At 54.8% G+C, this 12,699-nt stretch overlaps 1 protein-coding gene across 1 annotated transcript; it reads left to right on the top strand.

Moving 5' to 3' along the window:
• Positions 1–1,116: 1,116 nt before the first annotated feature.
• SYP (synaptophysin) lies at positions 1,117–12,353 on the top strand. The gene is made up of 7 exons (XM_070067052.2): positions 1,117–1,245; positions 2,468–2,533; positions 3,618–3,742; positions 6,441–6,636; positions 7,250–7,441; positions 8,709–9,039; positions 10,828–12,353. The coding sequence occupies exons 1-6, from the start codon at positions 1,210–1,212 to the stop codon at positions 9,033–9,035; spliced, it is 942 nt and encodes a 313-aa protein (XP_069923153.1). The 5' UTR covers positions 1,117–1,209; the 3' UTR covers positions 9,036–9,039; positions 10,828–12,353.
• Positions 12,354–12,699: the final 346 nt, after the last annotated feature.

Here is a 12,699-nt window from a genome sequence, read left to right as displayed (position 1 = left end):
CATATTTGTGTGGATTTCCATGCTTAAATCTATATACACATTTCAAAATTCAAAAGGTACAAAATTTTCCCTCCTCTCTGGAGGCAATCAGTGTTGTCAGGTATAGATGTAAAATGATGCACCTGGTACAGGGAGTTAGCCTAGCAGTTAAGACACCCATGTCTTACATCAGAGCGCCTAGGTTTAATACCGGCTCCAGCTCCTGACTCCAACTTCCTGCTAATGCAGAGCCTGGGAGGCAGAAGTAATGGCTCAAGTACTTGGGTTCCTGCCCCCTATGTGGGAGACATGGCTTGCATTCCTGGCTGCTAGATTTGACCTGGCCAGAGTTCCAGCTGTTTGGGGCATTTGGGGAGTAAACCAGCAATTGGAATCTCTCTTTTTCTCTCTCAAATAAATACATTTATTTAAAAAAAAAAAAGATGATGTACTAGCAAGTAAGCACTTAGTAATTTTTATATGCATTTCTTTTTGTGTGAGTGAGGCTGAGCATCTTGAGCCTCAACTGTATTTGATCCATCGGATTTTGCAACATGGCAATCACCATTGACCTTGATGGACCTGGTTTTCGTAGCCAAGGACAGGGAGAGCAGTTAAGAGAGCACTGAGGAGTTAACAGGAGGTAACCTGTAGGGTTGGAGTAGGCAAGTATTTGAGCAAGATGGAGAGAGAAGTGGGAGCAAGGGAGATAGTTGGAGAGAGGGAGAGGTTTTCAAGATGCAGACTTCCCAAAAGGAACGCTGAAGACCTTGAACTATGTTCAAACTACAGGGACTCGGAGCACTGCCAATTATTGGCTGGGTGACCTTGTGTAAGTCACTTAACCTCTCTGGGGATTCATTTTCCCCATCTGTGAAAGCAGGGCTAATAGTCCCTTCCACGCAGGGATTAAATCGGTGAACACATTTAACAAACTCAGAAAAAGGCCCGTCGAAACATCATACGTTAGGATGACTTGGTCCTTTCTGTCCCCAGACCTCTAGTTATGTTTTCAGAGGGAATGATGCGCCCAGCACACTGCTAGCCTGCAGCCCCGGGGCTGGAATGGAGGCCGGGAACAGCCGGCTGTGCGCAGGCGCGCGGCGAGCGGGGTGGGAGCGCAAGGGGCGGGGCTGCAGCCGCCTGGGCTGTTCCGACGATCGCGCGCCGCCCCCGCCGCGCCCCGCGCCCGCCCTTGCTAGCAGGCGCCTCTCGCCCCCTGCATTGCTGATGCTGCTGCTGGCAGACATGGACGTGGTGAATCAGGTACGCGCTCCAGCACCGCGGACAGAGCCCGCCGCTCCCAGCCGCCGAAGCCGGCGGCTCCCTTCAGCCCGCCGACTCTTGAGAGGTGGTGGCCAGGGTCCTGACGGCACAGACCCGGTCCCCGGCGCTGGGGCTGGGGGGTCTGCGGCAGGCGAAGGGAGGAAAGGGGAGGTGGTGGAGAGGTGTGCGCTTTTTGCCGCAGCGAGGGCCATCCTCACTGTCGCAGCGGGAACCACCAGAAGCCCCGCGATTTACTGGCGACCTCGAGGAGAGGAGGAAGGGGCCTAGGGGCTGGGGGATTCTCAGGACTGGGGAAGGGGCGGAGTGGGGGGGTTGGGGGGGAGAGTAGAAGAAAGACTGGGGGCTGCGACTGAGCTAGGAAATAGAGCGACATAAGGTGTGGGGGCGGGGGCGGGAGTGAGGGACAGCTGACACCCGCCCCTCCCAAATAGACTGCACCCCGGTTGACAACCAGGACCCTTTCCCTGAGAGCAGATCCGGGGGCGGGGGGTTGGGGGGGCGCGATCGGCTCTGCCTCCTCAACTACCCCTCATCTCCTCTCCCCCAACACAAACCCAGTGAAGCCGCGTCCCGGCCCTCCCCCACTTTCATGGGTCCAGACCCTCTCCGCCATCTCACTCTTCAGCACCTCCGAACCTCGCCCCTTCCCTAACCAGTACCAAACCCCTCTCCATCCCTGTCGCCTCAGACCCCTCCCCACCATCTGACTCAGCTTTACCATGCAGACCCCTCCCCCACTCTAGCCAACCCGACTCCCGCCCGCCCTGGTGATGACTCACCTTCACCGCTCAAGACCCCCTCCCCCACCCCAGGACCCGACTCCTTCCTCGACCTCTCCACCCGACCCCCTTCCCCTCCTCACTCACAGTTGGCTTCCAGACCTTCCCCTTTCCCCCACTAATCCGGACCCTAACCCCATCTTCCTCATCCCTAACTCCTCTCCCATCTGACTCACCATCACCCCAACCTCTCCGCCAGTCCTGAACCCCGCGATGGGTCTTCTCTCACAGATCCTGGTGCTCATGCCTTCCTCAAGGTGTTACTTTCTCCTTTTTACCCTCTCTCTGAACATCACCTTCCCCCTGCATCCCGCACCGAGGTCACGTGCCCCATCCCCTGGGTGCATCCCCTGAGACCCCTACCCCTGGCCTCCCTCTCTACCTCCAACAACCCCACCCCCTCCCCGCGTTTCTCTCCTCAGCTGGTGGCCGGAGGTCAGTTCCGGGTGGTCAAGGAGCCCCTCGGCTTCGTGAAGGTGCTGCAATGGGTGAGTGAGGTCTGGGCTCCTGGGGTGGGGGTAGGGGATGCAGGGAGAGAAGCTGTGGGGTCTGGAAGAGCAGATGCAGAGTAGAGGGGAAAGTAAGGAATGCATAGGAGGGGTGGAAGGGGATGGGGGGGATTGGGCTCCAGGGTGACATGGGGGGGGGGTTGGGGCCAGAGCAGAGACAGGCTGTGACGTCACAGGGCCAAGAGTACCCCTGTTGAGAAGTGACGTCCTACCTCCTCTCCTGAAGTGAGGGGGGGAGGTGGAGCCTGTAGCCAATTTCTGGGGGACAGACTCAAAACTAAAGAAACCCAGAAACAGCGAAGGACGCAGAGAGAATGAGAGATGGAGAATGATGGAGACAGAGACAAAAATGCTGCAAAAAAAAAAAAAAGAGAGAGAGATACAAAGATGAGTGAGAGAAGCAAAAAGAGACAAAGAAGGGCAGAGGGAGACACACAGAGAACAGAGATGTAGAGAGGAATAGGCACAGGGACACAACCAGGGAAACAAGGTGGGGGAGGGAAAGACGCCCAGAAAAAAGAAAAAAAAACAACACACAGCAAAACAGACAGGAGGGAGACAAGGAGAGAGGCATACAGACACCAGGTGAGAGACAGAGACACGGACAGAAAGCGAGACACACAGAAAGACCTAGGGAAAAAAGAGATACTGAAAGAGGCAGAGATAGTCAGAGACAAAGAGACATCTGAGAAAGGCAAAGACACAGAGAGAGAGAGAGAGAGAGAGAGAGAGAGAGAGAGAGAAACCAAGAGAAATAGAGATGCAGTGAGCCACGCAGAGAACAGAGACAGACAGGGACAGACTGACGCAGGTGGAGACAGAGACAGAGAAGGAGGGCAGTCAGAGCGTGGAGAGACACCCAGGGAGAGAGAAACAGGAAGAGATAGCCACACCCCTGTAATCAGCTTGTCCTTGGTCCGATGAGCCCTGATTAGGGGGTGGGGGCGGGGAACCTCTCCATCTGCTGCTGCCTCTGCTGGGCCCCCAATCTGTCCAGAGGAGGGCACCCCCCTCCCACGTGCACACAGGCTCACTGTGGCCATCGCCATCCCTGCTACCCAAGGTCTTTGCCATCTTCGCCTTTGCCACATGCGGCAGCTACAGTGGGGAGCTCCGGCTGAGCGTGGAGTGTGCCAACAAGACGGAGAGTGACCTCAGCATCGAGGTTGAATTTGAGTACCCCTTCAGGTGTGACTCCTCTCTGGGATCCCAATTGACATGAGAGAAGCAGGGGTGGGGTGGGATGTGCCAGAACCTCTTCCCCCCAGGGGCCCCTGCCCAGCCCCCACCTCAAGAGGCCGCATCCACTTGGATCACCACTGGTGCACTGAACACCTGCCTTGTACCTGGCACTGCTCTGGATATCTGGGACCATGTAATAAGCAAGACAGGCATATATATATATAATATATATATATATCTTAATACAGCAGGTGCTCAGTTAATGTTAGCCAATATTATTTAATCTCCATTCATGCATGCATTCCATACACATTTTTTGAGAACCTGTTCTATGCCAGGTACTGCGCAAAGTATTAGGGACACAAAGGTGACTCAAACATACCAAACTCCCTACCCTGCATGATAACAAATGCACGAATTAAGAAGATAATTGCAGATCGAGAGAAATTCAAGGAGGGGCTCCTCATGCAGTTTCCTATACAGGGTAACGACAGGGCAGTGGTTAGGTTCAGGAGCTGATGAAAGCCCCCTGGACAACTGTGACGCTCACTGAGCTCACACTGGGTGCTGGGCGCTAGCTGCACGAGAGTGCACACAGGCTGGTGTGACCACTACGTCCCAGGGCACAGAGAGACAGAGCCACAGACAGTTTCAGGAGAGGCATCTAAGGCCCCTCCACTACTTAGCCAAGTCACAGAACTGTACTGGCTCTCAACTTCCTCATCTGTGAAAGGGGCTAATGAGACCCACTTCACAGGGTGGTGGTGAGTATTAAATGAGCTACTAGTTGGCAGGTGTTTGCCACAGGGCCTCGAACAATGACGGCAAGAAGAAAAGGCCTCAGGAAAGTGTGTGCTGTGCTGGAGAGGAGCAGCCAGGGACCCCCACCACCACCACAACCCCCTCCCCAGGTCACAGAAGCCAGCAAGAAAACAGTTTGGAGCAGCATGGGGGCACTGCTTGGGAAGCCACAGAAATCCCCTGGAGACTGCTCCCTCCCCCGTGCCTCCCATGCCTAAGACCCAGGTCCTCAGGCTCTACTGTCTACCCACCCTAGTCCCCCTAATCAGTACCTGCCTCCTGCCTTGCCTCTCATTCCTCCTGGGACAAGCCCTTCTCCCTGCCCAGCCCCCTAGAAACACAGACTCTCAAACCCAGATGCAACTCCTCGCTGCAGCACTTGGCAGCTGTACAGTTTTAGATGGGTAATTTAACCTCACCGAGCCTCTGTTCATCTGTCAAATGGGTGCAATAATGCTCACTTTAGAGAAGCGCTGTGGGGGTGTCATTAAATTAGGCGAACTAAGTAAAGTGTTTAGCATAAGCTCTGCCTCGGGACCTTGGCTACACAAGGCCACAGAGAAACCATTCGCTCCAGCTCAGGATCCGGGCCCCCACCCTAAGGCCAGAGTTCCAGGATCTCTGCTCCAATCCTTTGCCCCCACCCTGCCATATGTTCTCCCTACAACCCTCCCCTCCATCACACCACAGGAAAGGCCTTAGTCTCAAGATACTGTCCCATCTGTTCCTCTACACACACACACACACACACACACACACATCCTGTTCCAAGATCCCTCAACTCTCTTTTCTGTCTCTTCCTAGTGGCTAGGTCCTCCTCTGCTATGCATACATTTTTTTAAGATATTTATTTATTTATTTGAAAGTCAGAATTACGCAGAGAGAGAGAGAGAGGTCTTCCATCTGCTGGTTCACTCTCCAATTGGCCGCAATGACCGGAGCTGAACCGATCTGAAGCCAGGAGCCAGGAGCTTCTTCTGGGTCTCCCATGCAGATGCAGGGGCCAAGGACTTGGGCCATCCTCCACTGCTTTCCCAGGCCACAGCAGAGAGCTGGATCGGAAGTGGAGCAGCCGGGAATTGAAGTACAGTGGCTTTACTTGCTGTGCCATAGCACCGGCCCCTGTGCATATGTTTTTTTCCCCTCTCAAGTACCCGGCGTGGGGTAAAGAGACGAGTCAGCACGATGTAGGGGAGAAAGAGTTCTCAGATCCCAACTCTGCCATTCACCCACCAGCTGTGAACTTTAGGCAAGCCAATACACTGCTCTGAGCCTCTGTTTCTCCTCTGAGCAAACCTTTTTGAGCACCTACATGCCAGCGCTCTTCCAGGCCCTGAGGATACAGCAGTGAACAAAACAGAGCCGGGGTGAAGACCCTACCTTCTTGTAGTTTCAGCCAAAAAATGATAAAGAGAAAGCAGCCGAGGATGATCTGAGTGCTTATGCCCAAGCTTATTGCCACCGACATGGGAGGTCCAGGCTGGAGCAAGGAAAGAGTCTGAGTGACTGACAGTTTAAATCGTGAAGCCAGGGAAGGCTTCACTGGGGAGGTGACAGTTAAAAGCCTGAAGGAGATGAAGGAGTAAGACATGAAGATATCTAGGGGAAGAGCATCCCTAGCCAAGGGACTAACCAGTGCAAAGGTCCTGGGGTGGGAAGGTGCCTGGCGAGACCTAAGAAAACCCAAGACCAGAATGCCTGGTTTGGTGTGAGGGCTGAATAGCACCCATCTCACCAGGGTACGTGGAGCAATGAGGCAATGTGACTGGTACACAGCAGGTGCTCTGTGAGGGGGCATTTCCTCCTTTTCCTGGGACCTCATCAGAATCTGGGAGACTCATGTCTGGCGGCAGGGGAGGAGGATCTTTGGGGCCGGGCCACACCTGCCCACCTGTGTCTGCAGGCTGCACCAAGTGTACTTCGATGCACCCACCTGCCGAGGAGGCACCACCAAGATCTTCCTCGTGGGAGACTACTCATCATCAGCTGAATTCTTTGTCACCGTGGCCGTGTTTGCCTTCCTCTATTCCATGGGGGCTCTGGCCACCTACATCTTCCTGCAGAACAAGTACCGAGAGAACAACAAAGGGCCCATGCTGGTGAGTGTGACCACAAAGATACGGCGCCTGGGGGGCATACAGGCACACAGCCACGCTAACAGCCACCCATGGCGCTGCAGTGGCGCCAGCGGCTGGGTCCACACTGGACATAGCAGGGATCTGGGGTCACAGAGGCCACAGGGACAGACTCACAGCCCACACAGAATCCCAGACAGGCCTACGCTTGTGAGCCTGGCAATTCTCACCCAACCACGCAGTCTAGATCCGAGGAAGAGCAGGCAGAGGTTCACTGGGACAATCAATCACACACATCACCTCCTCCCAGACATACAATGACACCAATTCCCACGGGCGGATGTGAGTGGGAAGACACACCACTTTCCACAAATTCGGAAACCGTCCCACGGGGCTCCTCCCCCGACAGCTGCACCCACATATCGCAATCACATGCCCACACCCCACATCCTCTACGTCGCAAGCTGGCAGGGCCACCTTCAGGTAAAGTCAGGGGAGACACAGGCCTGTTCTGGGGTGGGGCGGGGCAGGGTGGGGTGGGGGGGACCCTCCTCCCAAGAAAGCCTGTGCTGCGAGGAGTGATCAGTGGACAGCTGCCCACTCACACTGCTGCCTTCATCACCCCTGCCTGTTCTAGGACTTTCTGGCCACGGCAGTGTTCGCCTTCATGTGGTTAGTGAGTTCATCGGCGTGGGCCAAGGGTCTGTCAGACGTGAAGATGGCCACGGACCCAGAGAACATCATCAAGGAGATGTCCATGTGCCGCCAGACAGGGAACACGTGCAAGGAGCTGAGAGACCCTGTGACCTCGGGGCTCAACACCTCGGTGGTAAGCCCTGGGAAGCTGGCTGGACTGCCTGGAGGAGGGAAGCTGGGAAAATCGCAGCCTGGCAGGGGGAGTGGGAAAGAGAGAGAAAGAGAGAAAAAGAGAGAGGAAGAGAGAGAGAGAGAGAGAGAGAGAGAGAGAGAGAGAGAATATGAAAGGAGAATCGGGAGATCCAAGGGGACTTCCTGGAGAAGGCATGTCAACACCAGAGCATTGAAGGATGAGACAGCATTTGTTAATCACTGTAACACCACAAACAGGTCCCCCAGGGGAGAACATGAGGCCTTCTCTGTAGACTGGGCTTGGGACACCTGGATCCGAGATCCAGCCTTAGTGGTGTCGTCTCTAGCAACTCAGTAGCCTCTTGCACCTCAGCCTCCTCCTGTGCAACATGAAATAACCTGGACGCCCCCTACTGGCTGGAGTCAGACTCTGCGCTCAGGTCCCCGACTCTGCTCTCTGCAAGTTCTGTGACCTGAAACTAGGCACCCAGCCTTTTTGGGGATTCAGTTTGAAGACCTAATCATGGCCCTGCCTCCAAGTTGAGTATTTAGTAAACAATTAACATACAGCATACGAAGTGCCCAGAAAAGGGCCGGGCACCAGGTAAGTCCTATACAGATGCTCCTGTTTCCTGTCTTACTATGCTGGCAGCTTAGCCTGGCAGGGCCACAGTGTAAGATGGAGACATTAACTCCTGCCTCAAAACTGATTTCAAATGTACAACATGTAAAGTGCCTAGAAGAGAGTGTGGCATAAAAGGCAAAAGGCAAAGAGAGCATTTTGGGTTTTAATAAATATTTTACCTAAGTTCCACATACGGAAATCTTTAGAAGTACTTATATATTTTCTACATGTGCACTTATACATATATTTGTATGTACATATGTGTGTATATGTGTTAGTGATATCTATGTAGTAAAATGTATGTTTAGTTTGCCACATTACAAACTTAAATTTATTATGTTTTATCCATGTATAAACGTGTTATGTAGGTAATACCTATATATGCAAATTACTCGTGTATGTTACACTGTTGGCTCTCAACATCTCCAGGAATCTGAATTCTAACTCGCTCTCCCAAAGATGCTTTTCCTGCACACTGACGTTCACGCTCTGGGACTCAGGGGTCTAAGAACCCTGCGGGAGCCCACGGATTCAGGCGCGACGTGCCCATGACTACGCGCGGGGGGGGGGGGGGGGGCTCGACGTCCCCTGGGATCGCCCAGCAATGGGCAGGGGACGACAGCCAGCCCTTGTCTCCCTGCAGGTGTTCGGCTTCTTGAACCTGGTGCTTTGGGTCGGCAACCTGTGGTTCGTGTTCAAGGAGACGGGCTGGGCCGCTCCATTCCTGCGCGCGCCTCCCGGCGCCCCTGAGAAGCAACCCGCACCCGGGGATGCCTATGGCGATGCGGGCTACGGGCAGGGCCCCGGCGGGTACGGGCCCCAGGACTCCTACGGGCCCCAGGGCGGATACCAACCCGACTACGGGCAGCCAGCCGGCGGCGGTGGCGGTGGCTACGGGCCTCAGGGCGATTATGGGCAGCAAGGCTACGGCCCACAGGGTGCGCCCACCTCCTTCTCCAATCAGATGTAATCTGGTGAGTGACGGGCGGGCAGTGTGGCCAAGGAGGGTACATGAAAGGAGATGGGCGGGCCAACGAACCAATAAGAGTCAGGGGCCAGCGATATGTAGGACGTTTGCTGGGCAAGTAAAGGCCGGTGTTTGAAGGCGCCGAGAGGCAGGGCTACATGCGAAAAGAGTGAGAAACTAGCCAATGAATGGGGAGAAGGTGAACGGGGCCTGGAGATGGGCAGGATGAAGAACCAATCGGAAGGACGGTAGAAGTGCAGCTCTGCGGAAAGGCGGGGAAGAAGTGGGCAGAGCAACCAATGACAAGAAGGACTAGCGGGGGGACTTGCGCAGTGGAGAATCAGTGGAGCCCCCGCAGGGAAGAGAAGGTGGGTCTTAGAAGTGACGACAAGCCAATAGGGTGGTAAATCCAATAGATGGGGCGGGTAAATGGGCGTGAGCCTTGAAGGTCAGACGAGCTCACCAATCCGGGAGGAGAGGATAGATCTGCCGCCTCTCCCAATCCTTGAGGTGAGGGAGGTGGTGTGGAATTTCAAGAGAGGAAAAGGGGCGCAGCGGGGCCTTGGAATGACTTGCCGGTCCTCGTGGTGGGCCCTAAAAAAGGAGCGATTTCCCTCAGAGAAGGCTAGAACAGGTAGCTTCTGGCCCTGAGACGGAATGGAAAGGGCGGGGGAGGGGGCGGGGTTGTTAAGCATCCCACTTCTAATTCATCAACATATTCTGTTGGCTCTACCTTCAGAATATTTCCATGATCTTCCCACTTCTCCCTGCCATCACCCAGGGACCATTTCGCAGGGTTCCACCCCCACTCCAAGTCTATTCTACTCACAGAGTCCGGAGGGATTCTATTAAATCCGAAATTAGGCCACGGCTCTCCTGTGCTCAGAACTCTGCCGTGACTCCCATCTCACTCAATTAAAAGCCAAAGCTTCACTATGGTCACATTTATTCCCATCCACCAATACACACACACACACACACACACACACACACACCTTTCTCTGAGCTCCCCTCCTACCACCCACTCCCCACTCACTGTGATTCAACCACAGTCCGATGACCTCAGGGCCTTTGGACTCGCTCGCCCTCCGTGGTTTTACACCCACACACACTGATGACTTTACCTAGCCAGCTCCTTTTCCTCCTTTTGGTCACAGACCCTATCTAGAACAAGTCCCCTTGTTATCTCTCTCATGGTACCCTGTGCTTTTCTTTATCACAACCTGTAATTAGTAGTGTACATGTGTATTGATCATCTCTTCCACTAGACCATGACTTAGCCATGCCGCCCAGACATCACTTAGAGCACTCTTAGTGTTAAGAAACTTTTGATTGAGTAAAAGAAACCGATTCCTCTGGGATCCCAGGGCCTGTCTTTCTGACATCCCCTCCCTAGCACTCTCCCCCCTTGCTTATGCCATTTTTTCTTTCCATTTCACTTATTATCACCTTATGTGACACTAGACAGACCCCCCACAAAGGAAGCTCTAAAAAGACAGGGCTCTGTTTTTGTGCAATGTAATTTATCACCACTGGCTAGAACATTCGTTAATTTTTTTTTTCTTGACTGGCGGAGGGAAACCATCATGGTTTTGATACCTGACCCAGTGTGGGCAAGGTCAGGGCTAACTTCGCAGTAGGGTCAGCCGGGATGCAGCTGGCTCTAAGACTATGTGAGAAGAAAGAAAAAGAAAAGAAAAAGCAAGGAGGAGGGCAAAGCCGGGGAGCCCAACCCTTGTCTGAGAGCACCAGCTTCCTGGACCCCCTCTCCTTTCTGTGTCTTTTGTCTCTACAGGTCAGTGCAGCCCGGGAGGACCCCATGGGTGGGCAAGAGCTCAGGAGAAGGCCTGCCCCCCTTCCCAACCCTACACCCTAGGTCTCCAGCCCTCACACCAGGAGACCCTGTCGTTGCTGTTTATATATATATATATATATTATATATATTATATATAAATATCTATTTATCTGTCTGAGCTCTGCCCTCACCCACTGCCCTCATGCACTAAGGGCCCAGTCTTGAGTGGCCCCATTTCTTACCCCTGCCCCTGCATCCTCTGGCCCCTCTCTGTTCCCCCAGCCCTGTCTCCTGAGGCTTGGGGGCTCTAAAGGGGGGGCAGGGAGGGACCAGACCTCGGCTGTGTGGGGAGGGCGGACATGGCTTCAGACTCTCCCCCTCTCTCCTTCCCCTCCTCCCAACTCTGGCCTTGGTTCCTCCAGCAATGACTGAACAGAGGCCATTAGGGGAAATTCAACCCAAGGGTGACTGGGTGGGGGGGGGCTTGAGACGGAGCAGACAGCTTAGGACCCAAGGTGGTCTTGGAGGGGAGCTCTGGAGCGGAGGGGACTAGTCAGCAAGGGAGTTGGGTTCCAGACATACTGGACCTGGAGTCTAAAGACATTCTGGTGGGCTTGGAAGGCAGCAGAGGGCATGGGTCTGGAGAGGGCGGGGCTAGAAGTAGGGCAGAGGGTGGGCTCCAGAGTGGACATCGTTTCTCAGTAGGACAGAGATGTGACTTGGGGTGTGGGGACAAGGCTTGAAAGACCGCGAGGGGCCTGGTTCTAAGGAGCCAGGCTTGAAGCAGGCAGTGGAGAGGCTCCAGGGTGAGCAGGTCTTGGATTAGGACCAGAGTCGATGGAAGGGGCGTGGTTTGGAACATTCAGGCGACTGAGCTTGAAGTGAGATTTAGGAATGGGCCCAAGCTTGGGGTGAGGGCCTGGTCAGGATTCCAGATGGGGCAGGGCTTATAGTGGGGCATGCGTGGTGGCTTTAAAAGGGGTCAGCCCCGCCCCAACGGGGCAGTGAAGGAAACTTCTTAAAGGGACCAGTTTGGGCAGTAGGGCGGGGGTGAGGGGGACATGGTTAGGAGCTGCAGAATGAGTTTGTTAGGGACTGGGAGAATGCCCCTGGCCGAGGGCAGGGATGGTTTGGAGACTGCGGGGTGAGATCCAGAGAAAAGCACCCCCACCCCCTTGCCGAGACAGCTAGGTAATCAGAGGACAGAGCCAATGGGTCCGTGGGGCTGGCCCACCCCTCTCCCCCCTCTCCTGCCCCCTCCCTTCCTCCACACCCCTCCCTGTCCCGTCCTGGGGTGGTTGGAGGCCCGGTCTGGAGCCCCATTCCTGCACCCTCTGCTGTGTCTGTGATGTCGGTAGTGCCTGTGATCGTGTGTTGCCATTTTGTCTGGCTGTGGCCCCTCCCCCCTTCCCTCCAGACCCCCCCCCTTTCCCGCGCCCTGCGGTATTGTTTGAAGACCCCCTCCCTAAGGAAGAACAAATATGATTAATTCTCCTCCCCCAAATAAACTCCTCAACCACCTAGTCCACCCGGCTCTACTTTCGCGGTGTGTCTTTTTTGGGGAGAAGGGAAAGGGTCCAGAGGAGAGATGGGATAGAAGAGACAAGAGAAAGCGCCGCCTGCGACCTGCTGAACAGGGTTCAGGTCGCCGCCGACAGCCGGTGACAGCAAAGAGCCGTATCCTCTTGTGAAGCCTCCCTGCCCGCCGACCCTCCTAAGTCACGCTCGGACGAGCGCTCCTCATCCCGGCTGCCGGCTACCGAATGCCGGGTCTTTCTGGGGTTTGCGTCTAAAAGTCTAGTCCCTTAGCCACGCCCCCTTCCCAGCCCCTGAGACGCCCTCTCAAATCCCCCCCTATTGCTTCGCAGAGAA

The sequence above is a fragment of the Oryctolagus cuniculus genome, chromosome X (assembly GCF_051225735.1).
Source record: "Oryctolagus cuniculus isolate XC-2025 breed Fujian yellow rabbit chromosome X, ASM5122573v1, whole genome shotgun sequence".
NCBI lineage: Eukaryota > Metazoa > Chordata > Mammalia > Lagomorpha > Leporidae > Oryctolagus > Oryctolagus cuniculus.
Note: the sequence above shows the minus strand (reverse complement) of the source record. Positions and strands in the feature narration are given on the sequence as shown.

Excerpts from the sequence above, each read along its gene's own strand:
- SYP (XM_070067052.2), top strand. The coding sequence starts at position 1,210 with ATGCTGCTGCTGGCAGACATGGACGTGGTGAATCAG. Across the intron at positions 6,637-7,249 it reads ACAACAAAGGGCCCATGCTG|GACTTTCTGGCCACGGCAGT; the intron begins GTGAGTGTGACC and ends TGCCTGTTCTAG. Across the intron at positions 7,442-8,708 it reads CGGGGCTCAACACCTCGGTG|GTGTTCGGCTTCTTGAACCT; the intron begins GTAAGCCCTGGG and ends GTCTCCCTGCAG.